Source organism: Copadichromis virginalis, linkage group LG5 (assembly GCF_057382275.1).
Source record: "Copadichromis virginalis isolate Kocher_CV1m ecotype Utaka linkage group LG5, C_Virginalis_male_GT1.1, whole genome shotgun sequence".
Taxonomy (NCBI): domain Eukaryota; kingdom Metazoa; phylum Chordata; class Actinopteri; order Cichliformes; family Cichlidae; genus Copadichromis; species Copadichromis virginalis.
In genome coordinates this window covers 15,427,241-15,444,288 of record NC_140622.1, presented here as the reverse complement: position 1 = coordinate 15,444,288, position 17,048 = coordinate 15,427,241, and the positions used below count along the sequence as shown (strand labels likewise).

Below are 17,048 nucleotides of genomic sequence, written 5' to 3'. Positions count from 1 at the left end.
CTTTTGACAACAGAACAGCTGAGCAATTTTTATGCAGAGCTATATATATATATATATTTTATATATATATATATATATATATATATATACACACACACACACACACACACACATACATATACAGTGGGGCAAAAAAGTATTTAGTCAGCCACCGATTGTGCAAGTTCCCCCACCTAAAATGATGACAGAGGTCAGTAATTTGCACCAGAGGTACACTTCAACTGTGAGAGACAGAATGTGAAAAAAAAATCCATGAATCCACATGGTAGGATTTGTAAAGAATTTATTCGTAAATCAGGGTGGAAAATAAGTATTTGGTCAATAACAAAAATACAACTCAATACTTTGTAACATAACCTTTGTTGGCAATAACAGAGGTCAAACGTTTACTATAGGTCTTTACCAGGTTTGCACACACAGTAGCTGGTATTTTGGCCCATTCCTCCATGCAGATCTTCTCGAGAGCAGTGATGTTTTGGGGCTGTCGCCGAGCAACACGGACTTTCAACTCCCGCCACAGATTTTCTATGGGGTTGAGGTCTGGAGACTGGCTAGGCCACTCCAGGACTTTCAAATGCTTCTTACGGAGCCACTCCTTTGTTGCCCGGGCGGTGTGTTTTGGATCATTGTCATGTTGGAAGACCCAGCCTCGTTTCATCTTCAAAGTTCTCACTGATGGAAGGAGGTTTTGGCTCAAAATCTCACGATACATGGCCCCATTCATTCTGTCCTTAACACGGATCAGTCGTCCTGTCCCCTTGGCAGAAAAACAGCCCCATAGCATGATGTTTCCACCCCCATGCTTCACAGTAGGTATGGTGTTCTTGGGATGCAACTCAGTATTCTTCTTCCTCCAAACACGACGAGTTGAGTTTATACCAAAAAGTTCTACTTTGGTTTCATCTGACCACATGACATTCTCCCAATCCTCTGCTGTATCATCCATGTGCTCTCTGGCAAACTTCAGACGGGCCTGGACATGCACTGGCTTCAGCAGCGGAACACGTCTGGCACTGCGGGATTTGATTCCCTGCCGTTGTAGTGTGTTACTGATGGTGACCTTTGTTACTTTGGTCCCAGCTCTCTGCAGGTCATTCACCAGGTCCCCCCGTGTGGTTCTGGGATCTTTGCTCACCGTTCTCATGATCATTTTGACCCCACGGGATGAGATCTTGCGTGGAGCCCCAGATCGAGGGAGATTATCAGTGGTCTTGTACGTCTTCCATTTTCTGATGATTGCTCCCACAGTTGATTTTTTCACACCAAGCTGCTTGCCTATTGTAGATTCACTCTTCCCAGTCTGGTGCAGGTCTACAATACTTTTCCTGGTGTCCTTTGAAAGCTCTTTGGTCTTGGCCATGGCGGAGTTTGGAGTCTGACTGTTTGAGGCTGTGGACAGGTGTCTTTTATACAGATGATGAGTTCAAACAGGTGCCATTCATACAGGTAACGAGTGGGGGACAGAAAAGCTTCTTACAGAAGACGTTACAGGTCTGTGAGAGCCAGAGATTTTCCTTGTTTGAGGTGACCAAATACTTATTTTCCACCCTGATTTACGAATAAATTCTTTACAAATCCTACCATGTGGATTCATGGATTTTTTTTTTCACATTCTGTCTCTCACAGTTGAAGTGTACCTCTGGTGCAAATTACTGACCTCTGTCATCATTTTAAGTGGGGGAACTTGCACAATCGGTGGCTGACTAAATACTTTTTTGCCCCACTGTGTGTGTGTGTGTGTGTGTGTGTGTGTGTGTGTGTGTGTGTGTGTGTGTGTGTGTGTGTGTGTATATATATATATATATATATATATATATATATATATTTTTTTTTTTTTTCTCTTCTTCTTTCTGCTGCAGTATGATTAGGACAAAACAGACGGCATGAACAAAATGGACCTGCAGACCCGGGAATGTTTGCCGTTAGCCTGACAAAATAATTTGACAGGAGAATTTGGGATATGCTGTTGCGTGGGGCTGGTCTCCAGAAGACTCAGTGTGAGTACAATACACTCTTTTTTTGTTGTTATTTGTATAAGGTAATGTTCCATTTTGTTTCCATTCTCTGCAGCAATCGAGAGCACTAAGTGAATTTTTCCCATTTTGCTGACCAGAGACAAGGCAACTATGAATAGAGGTCCTCTAAATAAATGAATGAATCTGTATGAATGAGTTCACAAACACTGCAGAAGGATCTTTAATAAAGTTGACTCAGACTGAGTCACAGTGTTAAAAATAATCAGAAAAGCAAGCACTGCTCCCTTTGCCTCTCTGCACCGAGAAGCATCCCCCTGAAACACACACCATATATACAATATACAGAAAAGTGTGTACACACACACACACACACACACACACACCTTGTACTGCTGAAACAAAAACAGCAACACCCTAGGCAGTTGTTTTTCACAGGCCTCTAGATTAAACAGAAGCATTTCAGCCAGATGCCAATTAAAAATTGATGTTAGACATCAAAATTCAAGTGGGAGATGGGGGGTGGGTGGGTTTTTGTACAGATAATGTGGCCATTTAAGAAATTAGCTGGAGATTTTTGCTTGAGTTTCAGGAAGCATAGGTAATACTTTAATAACGCTAAACATAATGTGGCCATGAAGAATTTAAGTATTTAAAAGAGAGAAAATGTTAGACCACTCTTTCCACTGAGGAATGGGAGAGCTGTCATGTTTTTGAACTGTGGAGGAAAAAGAAATGAGTAACCAGTGCAAACTGCATTATTGAAGAGACTCAGAAAGACAATGACACAAAGAAAGTTAAAAGGCTTAGCAGCACTCATCAGGTACGCAAAAGGATGGATAACAGTCATGTACACTGAAGGAAGAAACAAACACACGTAATACTAACAAGCAGTGTGATGAAAACAAGGCAACCTCTGGGGAAATCTTTTGTAGGACATGCAAAAATTCCCAATAACAATTTATTTTTTCAATTTGTGCTTAAAATAAAATAACACACACTAGTGTGTGTGTGTGTGTGTGTGTGTGTGTGTGTGTATATATATATATATATATATACACAATTTTTTTCTCTGTTTTTAATATAAGTGCTAGAAGACTCTTCTTCTCCTACCATTGCCAACATTCTTTTGGTCATTCATGTGGTACATGTCCTGGGGCAGTTTGTTCAAAAAAAAAAAAAAAAAAAAGGGTCCCCCATGAAAAGCTTTGACCCTGATGGCACCACTGTAAATGGCGGGAATTCAGTACAAACACAAATTTCTTTTCCAAAAGCCCATGAATGTCCTCAATGGATTTCCTACATACTGTGTGTGTGTGTGTGTGTGTGTGTTGCCAAGGTACCTTGTAAGACAAAAATCATAGCCTATATTACAGGATTACATTTGACGCCAACGAAGGAACAATGGGCACCCATATACCTTTACCCAGTATCGGTAGATATTTGGCACGACGTTGGATGCCTGACCAGACAGACTGACCTAATAACACCGTTTTATGTCCAGCTCCAAACAGGCAAAAACAGATATTTATAAACTGTAAATACTGCGCATGTTGTATTAACCATCTCAGAATTTCCTTAATCCAGCCAAAAATCCTAACAATGTCATTTTTTATGGGTGTTTAGTATGATTTTCCGACACTATACCACAGACAGCTTCTTATAAATTTGAGGCAAGTTTTTAAGAGGATTTTGCTGTTAAGTTTTTACTAATGAGGAGTGAGACAGACAAGTTCAAAAAGGAGAAGAAAAAACAAACAATAGCAGGAACCCCCAAAACAGATGATTAGCATTTCATTATGCCTGGCTCTAGGTTCATTTCTCTTTCCTATTTGGCATTGTAATGAATAATGTGTACACGGATATGCATGCTCCCACACACGCAACACAATTCTGACACATTTTATGAACACTGAGCTCCTCTTAATCAAATGCAGCATAGAAAATGACTGGCTTCTGTTAAAAACCTTGAACAGATGACGGATGGTGTAACAGCAAGGCGACTTAGACATTAGAAGAGGGAGAAATAACAGGAGGAGATGAGACGGGTAAAGATGGGGGGTGGGGACAGGGGAAAAAAAAAACAACAAAAACCCCCCCCCACACACACACACAAAAAAAAACCCCAAAAAAAGCATCACGGTTGTAACCATAGAAATAATTCTCTCCCCCAATCTGAGCTCTCATCCTTTTTCCCAGTCTAATCTGCTAATGCTTTTTCTCCATTTCTGTTGCCGCTGCTGTCATGATCTGCAGCACCATTAACCTGCGAGAGCACTAGCATGGGGCTGCAAGAACAAAAACCCATCCTCTTGCTTTATTATCAGGGGTTAAGAAGCCAAACACAATTAGGTATAATTACAGTCCCAAAACCCATGCCGTAAAAGTCAGGAGCCTATTACGCTTCACAGTAACAGAGAAGGCACAATAACAGCAGTGAGGGTGGGAGTGTGTCTATGTGTGGGGTTCCACTTCTCAGCAAACCTCATCGGCACACTCAGTCGCATACCAATCAGTCGATGGCAAGATAACACCAGCTAACATCCTCTGAGCCATTCATTTGATCTATCTGCGCACTGGATCACTTACGTGTGATCTGAAGGTACAAAAACAAGAAGTCAGTAGGAGAGAGCACCACAGAACAGGGGGATCCCTCCCTTTTCTCATTCCTTGTCTGACACAGCATATAGCCAAACCCTTTTTGGCCCCAACAGGCACAACACTAATGACAGGGACAATACCAACTGCCCTGGGCACCATGCTAGGTCACCTGAAACAAGGCTACCTGGAAATTGTTGCCGTGGTAATGAGGAGACTAATGGCAGAACAGCATTCAATACTAGCATGGGGTCTTTACCAACAAAAGGTATTAGAAAGGTGCATGCAAAAGGTCTCTGCATCATCTAAAGGAAAAACAGGCTTTAGTCTACTTTGAATGATCCCAACAATGACTAGTAAACAGGTACCACTTACTCAGTTTTGGCCAACAGTATCAACGCTCTGCTGAAGAACCAGCCTAGAAAAGGCAGATCCTGGCCCTGGAAGCCCGCCGGCAGAGCTCCTTGCTGGGCTGCTGAGGCTGGCCAGGGGGCTGCCTGCTCCGGTTCCTCAAAATTAGAGGTGTCATCTTCAGCATGCAACGCAGGAACGAAAGGCGGGAGAACTGCAGGGGAAGAGCATGAGAGGTGGGAATAAGAGAAAGGGCAAGGGAAAAAGGAAGCCGCTATGAACAAGGTACTTAAAAACAAAAAATGTAAAAAAAAATAAAATTAAAATAAAAAAATAAAAAAAATAAAAACACAAGGAGAAAGGGGAGAGAAAGGAAGGGAGGAGGAATAGAGAGCGGAGAGCGGTGGGAGCCTAGAGAGCAGTAAGTCGCGCGTTGATGCACATGCTGCCTCTGTCCCTCCCTCCTCTCTTTCGCGCTCTCTCATACACACATGCTCACTCACTCTCTCACTGCAGCAGAGCAAGCTAATCAGCTGGACCCAAAGCTGATGCATAAAGCTCTATCCGTGCTCAGTTGTGAATAAACAAGGATGATATTTTTAATGCAGACATTTGTACAAATATGTATTTTGAGGTTTTTTTTTGCTACTACTCAAACAAAATCAATTAACAAAGAGAAAAATAAATAAAGAAAAACTATCAATCTAAACACTTTATCATAGACAAATCAGTGCTAAGAGGAAACCATGGGCATAGTAATGTTATATAATTACTTTATAATGGGGGGGTGTCATCTGCAGAAAATACCTATTTGGTAGAGCCAAAACAAACACCAATCACCCCTGCAGATACACTTGTGAATTACAGTAGCACTGTAGGCATGTGCCTCTTCAATGTGACCATGCTTCACTGAAATTATCTATTAATTTGAGTGTTATGGGTGTGTTTTCCAATGGCCAGTCAGGGGAAACTGTGAAACTCACTGGCAACAATAACATTTAACAAACGCTACAAAGAGCATGCCTGGTGTTGCCTGTGTAAACGATGCGTGCTGCATCTGTTGAGAAACAGATGAGTCGCAGATCTTAACGGTCTGCCTTCCCTTCCTCAGGAAAAAAAAACCAAAAAAAAAAAAAACCATGGCTTACTGCCAACAGCGCACAGAATCTCATTATTTTACTATAGACAACACCAACACTATTGTTGTCTATGAGCTCACCCCCTGAACACACACAGACGTAGACTAGATGCTGTTGGGTGGGGTTTTGTTTGTTTATATATATATATATATATATATATATATAAAAAAGAATAAAAACCCAAGCATTAGAATTTGACAACTAGTAATATATCAACTGTGTTGTAACACAATTACAACAAGAATATGTCATTTCAAGTGAAATTGAGCACGTCCACTAAAAAGATTGCAGAGGAGTCTCAAGGGAGAGGAATCTCCTCACCTTGTCGCAAGTTGTTCCAGTCAACGCTGGAGAAGAAAGAGTGACAGTGGAGTCCCTGGAAACCCAGTCGCTCCTTTGCACCACAAAGTAAGCTCTGTACCAAGTCTACAAACTGCTTACTGGTACGTGGCTCCTCTGGAAACTTTAAGCAACGCTGTAGGCAAAAATAAATAAATTGAACAAGAATTGAATAAATATTTCATAGACTGATTAAATATTGCCTAAATTAGACTGCATATATTACTGACCGTAACAGGAATACTGATTACACCGTTTGTGTCTGATCTGTTATAGATATTGAATACATAAACAATGACAATGTCAGCACCTGGAAGTTAAGGATGTTGTAGATAGTCTTGGTCGACGTGGCTTCAGAAAAAGGTGACCGGGCATAAATCATCTCATAGGCAATGACCCCAAGCGACCACCAATCACACTCAACTCCATAGGTGCTGTTAGAACCCCCATTCATGGCTGTCAGGACTTCAGGGGAAAGAAAGTCCTGGGTTCCGACAGGCACTGTGGAAGTGGCCACCTGGGAAAACATAACAGAAACTCTGTAATGTCATTGTGAAGACCAGTGAAGTTAATACATATAGCAAAGCCTATATTCGACTTACCGTTTTGTTAGCAGTCAGCCTGGCAGCTGATCCAAAGTCAGCCAGCTTAATATGACCAGTCCGATCAATGAGAATATTCTCTGGTTTGACATCTCTGTAAGTGGATAGTTTAGTAGAAATTTGATACGGCTTTTACAGAGCTGTTTGTTGTCTGAGTACTGTAAAATGCTCTACTGCTCCAAGCATAACAGAGACATTTGCAAACTCCACAGCATTTTTATAACATTTGCCATCACACTGTACATTAAATTAGTTAAAGCGATAACAATTCTCATGTACAGGATCCGGTTATTGTGGCCTTTTCAATGAAAACGAAAGAAAAACATTTTTAATATAGACCTGGAAGTCGAGAAACCCATTCTACGGGAACACTGCCACTCCTTCATTGATCATGTTTTACTGTTAAGTCTTACTTGGCTAATCCTCTATCAATAACAGGTTGGATTTCATAGCGGGTATTTTACCTGTGGACGTAGCCCAACTGGTGGACAGCATGAATGGCCTCTACCAGCTCAGCCAAATAAAATCGAGCCATGGACTCATCAAACTGATCCTCATATCGGTTTAGGAGAGACATCAGGTCACCGCCTGGCAAGTACTCCATCGCCTGAAAGCATATGTGTTTAAAGTGAGGAACTGGCAGGATAAGACTATAACCAGTACATAGCATTTGAAGGATTGTGTGTTGTTGTTGAAGGCTGTAAAAGCTTTAAGAACGCCTCTAAATGTGTCTATATTTAGAAGGAAAAACAAAGCAACAAGTGTAGGGCCATGTGTCTGAGCTTACATCAAAGCTCTGCTCCGCATAAGCTTATAGGGTGGTTCTCCTCATTATAGATTCAGTTATATAACACTGGGTACTATTGCTGATTTATCTATGATACTGCAGTCAAAGTATTCCTGTTCAATTGCTAAAAATATGTCAAGAATAAATGCATAATCCCAGTGTAGCCTAGAATGAATGATCATAGGATGAAAGAAGACACATTTAACTCAAAGCAACATACTGCAACCATAACATAGCCCATTTGAAGACATGTAGTTTTGAAAGTTTGGAAAAATAAATCAGCCTTGGTTAACGTTGCCTAAAATTCTTTTTTTTTTTCCTGCTGTCTGCACACTGAAATAAAAGGTGCTGTGCCAAGTTGATTTGAGCTATATGTTTAAAGCCATACAGCCATAAACAGGCAAAGCCCATGCACATGAATGGTCAGCGAGTCTCAATGAACAGGAGCATTCTCCAGTGTTACCTAGCAACAGGGAGACTGGGTGCCTCTCTGACACACGGATAAAGATGGATGCTTTGTATTTTCCTCCATGCTCAGTTAAGGAGCAGAGAGACAGAGGGGGAGAGAAAAAAAGAGGAAGAATTGAAACAGATATGCAGGGGACATAAAGGAACATATATAGATGGTGAGAGAAAGAAAACAAAAAGGGCAGGATAAAATATAAGGCCCAGCTGCACAAGAAACTGACTGCACTCTTTCCTACTACCTAAGACAGCCTTGATCATAAGGAAAAATACAGATTCATTGTAAGTTTAACAGCTAACTGTAACTGACAAAGTGCTAAGATTGCATTATTAAAAGGGATACGTTTCCCCCTTTAATTAGTTACTCATACAATAATGCAGCATAAAGAGTATACATTCACTGAGTGTTTTAAATGGTAAACAGTAAGTTTAGTTTCTGATTTCCCTCCTTATTTTTCACAGTGATAGCTTAAAAAAAATGTGATACTGTTTTGTTAGTTGCAGTAAGCTTTTAATTTCAAGAAAAACTAAAACCAAGCACAGCATCTAAAAAGCCACAGGAGGAGTCAGTAATGAATGATGTGATTTATCATGAAAAAATCCTGGTCACTGTGGAACGTACTGATGGCAAAAATAACGACTTAAGGATGAAACCTTTTTTCCCCTGCTACAAAATATTTTTCTTGTACAAACAGATTGGTCATTTTATAATTCCTCCTTCACATGCCACTTTGAGTGACTGCCAGTTTTGTTGGTCAAATTTTGAAAATCAAAGATAGAAAGCAGGTAACAATAGGCAAATTTTGATGATTGTATTTCTAGGGTTCATGTATAGTGTGGGTGTTTGTTTTACTTCTGAGTCTAGCCATTTTCCCCACAGTATAATTTTAGAGTTTGGGGGAATACACAGTGTGCTTATGATACTTTGAGTGAAAGCTAATATGTCATACCAACTCAATTTTTTGTTTCATAGCACCAAATCACAACAGGAGTTGCCTCAAGGGCCTTTATATTGCAAGGTAAAGACCCTACTATATATATATACAGAAACCCCCCAACAGTCAAACAACCCCCTCTGAGCAAACACTATGGAACAGTAGGAAGGAAAAACTCACTTTTAACAGGAAGACACCTCAGGCAGAACCAGGCTTAGGGAAGGGCAGCTATCTACTATGACCAGTCACTATACGGTCAGTACTATTTTGTAACACTGGGACTAACACTACATCGAGGCCTACACTACAAAATACAAGGCCTTTGCTTTATACATCAAATATAGCACAAATATTGTATTAGTAAGTACAGTATGTTGTGTGTGTGCCATTTTCTCTGTGTGTTACAAAAGATCCTTAAAATATTCTTTTGATTCAGAAAAAATTAGCAAACTAGTCATTTCAATTCATCATTAAGATAAAAAAGAAAAAAAAGAAACATGTGCCGCAGTCTCACCAGGTAAACATCATCTTTATCCTGGAAGGCATACAGCAGCTGTGGGATCCAGGGACTACTGTTCAGAGCCAAGATCCTCCGCTCCTCTTCATGAAAAATCACCTTTGAAGAGTTAGAAGGTGAGCAATGAGCAGTTATACTGTTTGAAATGTAAGCAATACAAATATACACTGTGATTAGTATAATGGCCATATAAACAGATGTGCCTGAAACACAGAAACTTCCATATTAAGAAACTGAATGTGGGTTAAATGTAATTGCATTTTATTTCAGATAAAACTGTGAAAAAATCTACTTTTTCTGGTGATTAGAATTCTTGCCTTTCTCGTCTAGCTTCAGTTCTTGTTCCCTCTTTTTATAAGCGACAGATGAGACTAAATTACACTAAACTGTCACAGGTGGCACGAAGAAGACATTTCTTGTTCATTAAAACTGTTCATTCTTCAGCTCCCTTTGTGTCACAGCTCATGTACTATTCTGACGGAGATCTGTCCGATTAGTCATATGCCAGAGAGCACAGCTGTGAAATATTGGATCCAAGTGACATTTGTTGTGCTTAGCCCTACAGCACTCTCCAGTGGACTTTTTTAGGAGTACAAATTTGAAACACCAAGTAGCTGAGACACAGTTAACAGTACTTGTGTAGTAAATGTGAAAGTGAAAAATTCAAGCCCCTTATTCTTTATACACTTCAATACTCCTGAGGAAATCATTTTATTAGAGGACTATTATAACAAAAAAAAAAAAAGATAAAATAATTATCCCATGCATCCAGGTTAACTGGTGTTTCTAAATTGCTCATCGGTCTGAATATGAGAGTGAATAGTTGTCTCTGTGTTAAAATAATTAAATAAATACTTTTCAATAAATGCTATTATTACATGATTGTTCTCAGTGAATTTCATTCTGACAGAAATCCATCTCAAGTACATGAACCTTTCCACTCCCATTAGACGGACTCTAAATCTACCCGTTTTATAGGGTTTCCACTTGTGGTAGTGAGCAAACCACAAGTGGTATTATAAACATTAATTAAACATTAATAATGGGCATTTGTTCCACTAATCTATGACAGTGTATTCAAAGAAATCCTGAAACAAAAGCTACAGTCTTGAGAAAAAGAACGTTTTTTTCAGTGAAGTACACCCTTACTGTGTAGGAATTAAGAGGGTAAGTAGCAGGCAGATGCTGCTGATCACCAGCAAATGTGACCACCTCTGCAAAAACAAGTTCAACAAAGTAATCCAAAGGTCAGATGGCCCAATATTCAAAGAAATTTCAAAAAACAAAACAAAAGGGCTACATCTCAGGCTCGAGTTAACATGTTAAAGTTTGTAACAACACAACTAAAAAAAAAGAGTGAAGTATGTCTTATTTGAAAATGCCCATCTAAAAAGAAGATGGTAGCTCAGTTTAGGTTTGCAAAGTTGAATCTGAACAAACCACAAGATTTCAAGAGCAATATCCTTCAGACAGACAAGACGAAAGTGGACATGCTTGGCTATAATGCACAGCACCACAACTGGTGAACATCAAAGACAGCATATCAACAAAAATGCCTCAAATGGAGTTCTAGAGGCTGATGATTTGGGCTTTTATTTCACCCACAGTACCTGGGGTGCGTGCAGTGGGAAGTAGCTATGAACTCCTCTGTATGCCAAAGTATTGACGATTGAGAGTAAGGACATCTGTCCAAAAGCTAAAGCTACACCCAAACTAGGTCATGTAACGTAACAATGACACCAAGCAAAGCAACAAATCTACAACCGAATGACTAAAAAAGAAAAGAATCAAGGTGTTGCAATGGTCCAGTCCTCAACTAGACTGAAGTGTCTAGAGGAACCCAGACATTTATTTGCTGTGCATAAACAAATTTTCACAAACCTCTGCAAACAGAAGCAACGTTGTAAAGCTACAAAACTGTTAAGTGCACAAGACTGCTACAGTGGAATCCTTAAAACTTTCTTTTTCACACAACTTTAAATGGAACCAGCATACATTTATTTTATTACTCCCACCTCTGGTTTTCCTTCTGGAAAAAAAACTATTAACAAATAAATAGCAAACTACCAAAATTTCCTTTTTGTGTCCCAGACATGGCTATCAAAACTCTCTGGTACGATGTAGTTCTTAGAGGACGAAACTTACATTTTCTTGAGTGCGTAAAACTGTCTTCTTCATGACTTTAAGTGCACAAACACCTCCAGTAGCCTTCTCCCGGACAACTCGGACTTCAGCAAAACGACCCCGACCCACCACTGCATGCAGGTCAAAGTCTTGAAGCCTGGGCTGTAGGGCCCGCAGCTCCGAGACAACTTCAGAAACTGTTTCAAAAAGCACGAACAGCTCAGCTCAGCACAGCACAAACAACTTTTTCACCCTTTATGGCTTCAAAATTTGAAGTAAAACCTTTAAGACATTTTTATGAATGCGAACTATGAGCTAAACACCTTATTCTAACTAGACCAACAGCAACATACTCTTAGTACAATTATCAAAGTCCACCTTACAGATATTACAAAAAAGGCATAAGCCTTGTAGTATGCTTAAGAGCATTTTAAAACTGTGCATCACAAATATAACTGCTCTTAATCAATTTCATCAGTTGATATAATCAGGTTTTGTTAAAACGGATATGACTGATAAATAAAACAAACAAATCTTGCTCATATTTAAAATGTATGCTTACATTTATTGACGAAGTTTGCCACATGATGTATTTTCATAAGTTCTGGGGAAGTGCACTCTTGGTAGAGAAGCAGCAAAGCCTCCAGAAACTCTTCCCGACCTAAAGTGCATCCTCCCTGCTCCCCACACAGACTCAGTCGTCCCTGAAAACAATACACAAACAAGAAAAGTGGAATTCACAGGAGTCTGCTATTCGGGATGTATTTAAACTGAATTTTAAGAGATCGAAACTACACCTAAACTGATCCATTACTTTACCTGAAACAGCTGGTTGAGTCGTGAGCTGCGGCTAGTGATAGGGTCAGCAGAGGAAGACGGTGTTTTCAGGTTTCCCTGACTCACGTATTTAAACTTCAGCATGGTCTCTTCACAGCATAAAAGCAGGTAGCAAGTCGAGATTTAAATCCAGGGCATTAACGAAATATTGATACCTACAGACCAAGGAAAAGCTGTCACTTGGTGTCAACAACATGCCCCCCTTTAGCGCGCTAAGCTAACGGTGGGTAACGTTCGCTTTCTAACTTAGCTTATAAAACAACATTAAAGACGAAACACTCTTGACATATGAATAAAATTAAAGCGGTCTGTTAGGAAATTACTCACCAGCTAGTCGTTTAGGTAGCTATTATACTCTTTCTAAGTTATATAGGCATATTTATGTGCTTAAGAGCACACTATTTTCTACACAGCCACCCTGTTTCCGGTCAACTTTCAAATTTTGCGCGTTGCCCGCCCAGCTCACGAGCCTGCTGAATGAATCTTGGTTCTGATTGGATGTTCCATTTTATGTGGGCGGGCATAAATGCAGTTGTTAACCAATGAGAGTTGAGCACACCAAGGAACGCTGGGAAAGGTTCTGAAGAGGGGGCTGATCGTGTTTTTATCAACAAAACAGTGGCTGAATATCACAGTTAGTTTACAATCTAACAAGTGCCTAATAGTAAAAAAAAAAATGTATAAAAATAGCAAAAATTTTATGAGCATTAATTACAATGCCCCAGAGTTAAAAAGAAACGGGGCCTGACTAGATTCAAAGACTCAGAAGAACCAAACATCAGGTCGACAGTGACTAAATAATTAATAAAGAATATCAGGTTATCAGTGGTAGTGTAGCAAGGATTTCTAGTGTCACAAAAAAAACAAAGATTTTTTTTTTCACATCACGCACCCTTCTAATGCCAATTACTAATAGTTGATAATTATTTCTTTCTGGTCTGAATTATTGTTTACTTAATTTTAATATACTTATAAGTTGTTTGTCTAATGCACAGATCGTTTTAACACTCTCACTCCAATCCCATGTATTAATTTATGCAAAATAAATGGCATGGAATAATTTACAAATAACCAGAATCAGGGCCAAAACTTTTATTTCCAACAGAGATGCATGGTTAATTTTTTCAGTTCCAGTTTTCCAAAAGCCTAAACCAATAAAGAGCTTTAATAATGAGAGACTAAGGACTGGCCAGCTGCCTTCAGCATTCACCAGTTTCTGTGGAAGGTGTCAGAGGTGGGAGTTTAAGCTTCGGGCTGAGTTTGGGATTTGGGGTTGGGAATAGGGTTAGGATTGGGTGGTGTAGGGCCAGGGGCTGGAGCTGGGGCTGGACCAGGAGCTGGGGCAGGGGCGGGGGCAGGAGCAATATAGCACCCTCTCTTATGCCACTGCATGTCCCGCACACGTCGGACGGACTGGATCTGAGGTGCAGTGGCTCCCCAATCATTCCAGTGCTTGAAGTCTCCTTGCTCAAACACATACTGGCGCCCTCTGTAACCTGGATACATGTATCCTACCCACCTTCACGAGAAAGAGAAACAGTATCACATTTCTGGGACAGTGATTTTTACACAAATTTAGTATCATTTTGCACAAATGCACTTCTATCTTACATTTCATGGCTTCAGTTCTGATAAGTGGAAATCATTGTAGTGAGAGACTGAGAATGGTGAAACTTACGTTCCATTGACAGCCTTAGCACTGGCCACACGGTCTTGGAAACCATGAGCCCACAGACTGGGGACATCATCATCAACAATCTCCATTTTTCTGCCTTCAAAGCCAGCATTCTCAAACAGATGTAACTTGTGATCTGCACTGTCCTGCAGAAAACAGTATATTTCCACATGTTTAACATCAACCCTTGCAAAATCACAAAATGTCTGAGGTTCATTTCATTTCAAGTACATACCACTTTCAGAGGCCTAAAGGAGCTCAGGCTGTAGCTACTCTGGCAGTTGGTCCAGGTGCTCCAACGAGGATACTCTCCTTTCTCCAGCACAAACAGCTCTCCAGCAAAACTTGGACGCTCAAACCCTACCCATCTGACAACATGGAAAATAAGCAAGACATATAAATGCACACATTTGTTGAAAGCAAAGGTAACAGCTACAAAATAGGATCTACATGCAGTGAAAATGAAGGAAGGGTAACTGAGTCACTCACGGTCCCGACTCCACAATGACTGAACCAACCCTTTGTGTCTTCTCCAGCACATCTTTACATTCACCAGACAGCTCCACCTTTTTTCCACGAAAGTTCTCATACTCAAAAACCACCAGCTGCAAAACAGGGACAGGTGGAGCAGTTGAATGATGCAGTCCATAAGCCCGTGGTCTTTTTGAGCTTGTTTAACAGAAAAGTCCCTCTTGTTAAATCTGGTACCTTATATGTTGCTCCAGCCCCTCCTTGGCCCTTTTCTGCAGGCAGCTGGTCTGGGGTTCCCTGCTGGTCTGTCATTTTTAGTCTACAAAGCACAACAATCACATTGCTTAGTGTCAGATTAAATACATACACCTGATATACAAAATAAACATTCAAATAAAAATGATGAGATATGAGCTATTGACTTTATGCACTTGAAAAAGGTTTTCCTGCAAGATTGGATTGCATAATACAGTTTAGATTAGCATAATCTTGTTGTTCAGAAATCAATCAGGAAGTAACCTGCAAACTTTTGTTTAGCTTACACAAATCTTACTTGTATCTGTTAGAATAGCACACTAATAGTCCCTCTGGATCCACACAGAAGAAGTTCTTGAGAGAAAACAAAAAAAAGGGAAAATAATTATCTTGGTTCTTTTTCCCTTTTTCTTTTTTTTTCTTTACCTTGATGGCTTGTGCTTCAATGCACCCCGTACAAGCCACGTTTTCCGTCTTCCCTCTTTCTTTTCTTTGCCCTTTCTGTCTGTGACTGAGTGAGGATCTGTGTGGAGGCCTGGTGAGCGGTTGGTGGATGCCAGTGGGGGTATTTATGGTTTATTTCTAGCCACAGCAGCAAAAAGCCTGTTGATGCAGCAAGTCTGTCGCACCCATTGTGTCCATCACACTGCTTCTCAATAGGATTGCCCTCTGTCCCTGGCACACTGGCAAGCGCTGCCCAGCTCTCTGCCTGTGCTGCCATCCTGACCATGATCCTATAGTGGGTACAAGCTCTGACTGCCAGCCAAGAGAATGAACAGAGATCAGTCTCACTCAGCACTATTGGCCCCACCCAGCTATCTTGCTCTCCACTCTTCTACCCCTTTCTTTACCTTTCTCTTCATCCAGTTCCCAACAGAAATTGCATCCAAATTTTCCCTTTATGTGCAATTTCAAAAGAATAGGCACATTTTTATGAATAACTCCAAAAAAACGACAAGAGCAAAAGGATTTGTAAAACACAATCGAAGAAGTCACTCAACACTTTTTAGGCACACCTATTCAACTGCTTGTTATCTAAGCAATCAATCACATTGACACTGAAACTGCATTAAAAAGTGCATTTAGGCATGTGGTCAAGACGGCCTCCTGAAGTTCAAATTGAGAATCAGAATGGAGCATAAAGGATGACTTAATTGACTTTGAATCTGGCATAATACCAGATGGGCTGGTCTGAATATGTCAGAAAGTGCTGATCTACTGGGATTTAACACACAACCATCTCTAGAGTTTACAGAGAATGGTTTAAAAAAAAAAAGAAAATATCCAGTGAGCTGCAGTTCTCTGGGTGAAAATTCCTGGTTGATGCCAAAAGTTAGAGGACAATGACCAAACTGCTTTGAGCTGATAGGATGAAAAAAGTAACTTAAATAGCCATTTTTTTACAACCAAGGTATACAAAAGACCATCTCTGAACAAATGACACATTGAACCTTGAAGCAGACGGGACCACACTGGGTGCCACTCCTATCACCGAAGAACAAGAAACTGGGGCTACAGTTCAAACAAGCTCACTGGAATTGCACAATGGAAAATTGGAAAAACATTTCCCAGTCTTGATTTCTGCAGTAACATTCAGAGCATAGAGTGAGAATTTGGCATAAACAAAATATGACCATGAATCCATCCGGGCTTATATCAATAGTTTGGGCTGCTGCTGGTGTGATGATGTGGAGGGATATTTTCCTGCACCCTTTGCTACCAACAGAGAATTATTTAAACACCGCAGTCCACCTGAGTATTGTTGTTGACCCTGTCTATCCCTTAATGATCACAGTACACCCATCTTCTGATGGCTGCTTCCAGCAGGATAACACAGGTGACAGAAAGCTCAGATTATCTCAAAGTGATTTCTTGAACCTGACAGTGATTTCATTGTGCTCAAATGGCCTCCACAATCACCACATCTCATTCCAATAGAGCTCCTTTGGGATGTGATGGAAAGGGAGATTCACATCATGG

General features: G+C 40.3%; 2 protein-coding genes across 7 annotated transcripts in view; both read right to left on the bottom strand.

Moving 5' to 3' along the window:
• cita (citron rho-interacting serine/threonine kinase a) overlaps nucleotides 1-13,137 on the bottom strand; it is a 42,088-nt gene extending 28,951 nt beyond the window's left edge. For all 6 annotated transcript variants that reach the window (XM_085456156.1, XM_085456155.1, XM_085456158.1 and 3 more), the window contains exons 1-10: nucleotides 12,995-13,137; nucleotides 12,650-12,822; nucleotides 12,393-12,534; nucleotides 11,852-12,027; nucleotides 9,704-9,805; nucleotides 7,467-7,609; nucleotides 7,003-7,096; nucleotides 6,711-6,917; nucleotides 6,383-6,536; nucleotides 4,947-5,136 (exon numbers count right to left, since the gene is read on the bottom strand). In XM_085456156.1, coding sequence (XP_085312282.1) covers nucleotides 4,947-5,136; nucleotides 6,383-6,536; nucleotides 6,711-6,917; nucleotides 7,003-7,096; nucleotides 7,467-7,609; nucleotides 9,704-9,805; nucleotides 11,852-12,027; nucleotides 12,393-12,534; nucleotides 12,650-12,751 — 1,310 coding nt within the window. In that variant the 5' untranslated portion in view covers nucleotides 12,752-12,822; nucleotides 12,995-13,137. The remainder of the gene's footprint in view (nucleotides 1-4,946; nucleotides 5,137-6,382; nucleotides 6,537-6,710; nucleotides 6,918-7,002; nucleotides 7,097-7,466; nucleotides 7,610-9,703; nucleotides 9,806-11,851; nucleotides 12,028-12,392; nucleotides 12,535-12,649; nucleotides 12,823-12,994) is intronic.
• A 645-nt stretch (nucleotides 13,138-13,782) lies between these two features.
• LOC146709177 (beta-crystallin B3-like) lies at nucleotides 13,783-15,168 on the bottom strand. Its single transcript, XM_085456167.1, has 5 exons — nucleotides 15,051-15,168; nucleotides 14,832-14,947; nucleotides 14,578-14,710; nucleotides 14,346-14,488; nucleotides 13,783-14,186 (listed from the first exon to the last, which is right to left on the bottom strand). Exons 1-5 carry the CDS (start codon nucleotides 15,123-15,125, stop codon nucleotides 13,910-13,912), a joined length of 744 nt encoding a protein of 247 aa, XP_085312293.1. The 5' UTR covers nucleotides 15,126-15,168; the 3' UTR covers nucleotides 13,783-13,909.
• Nucleotides 15,169-17,048: the final 1,880 nt, after the last annotated feature.

What these genes read in the sequence shown, in the direction of transcription:
- LOC146709177 (XM_085456167.1), bottom strand. Translation starts at nt 15,125, where the DNA reads ATGACAGACCAGCAGGGAACCCCAGACCAGCTGCCTGCAGAAAAGGGC. An exon ending in GTCATTGTGGAGTCGGGACC is followed by an intron (nt 14,711 to 14,831) that starts GTGAGTGACTCA and finishes CCATGTTGTCAG; the next exon opens with ATGGGTAGGGTTTGAGCGTC. An exon ending in GCTAAGGCTGTCAATGGAAC is followed by an intron (nt 14,187 to 14,345) that starts GTAAGTTTCACC and finishes TTTCTCGTGAAG; the next exon opens with GTGGGTAGGATACATGTATC.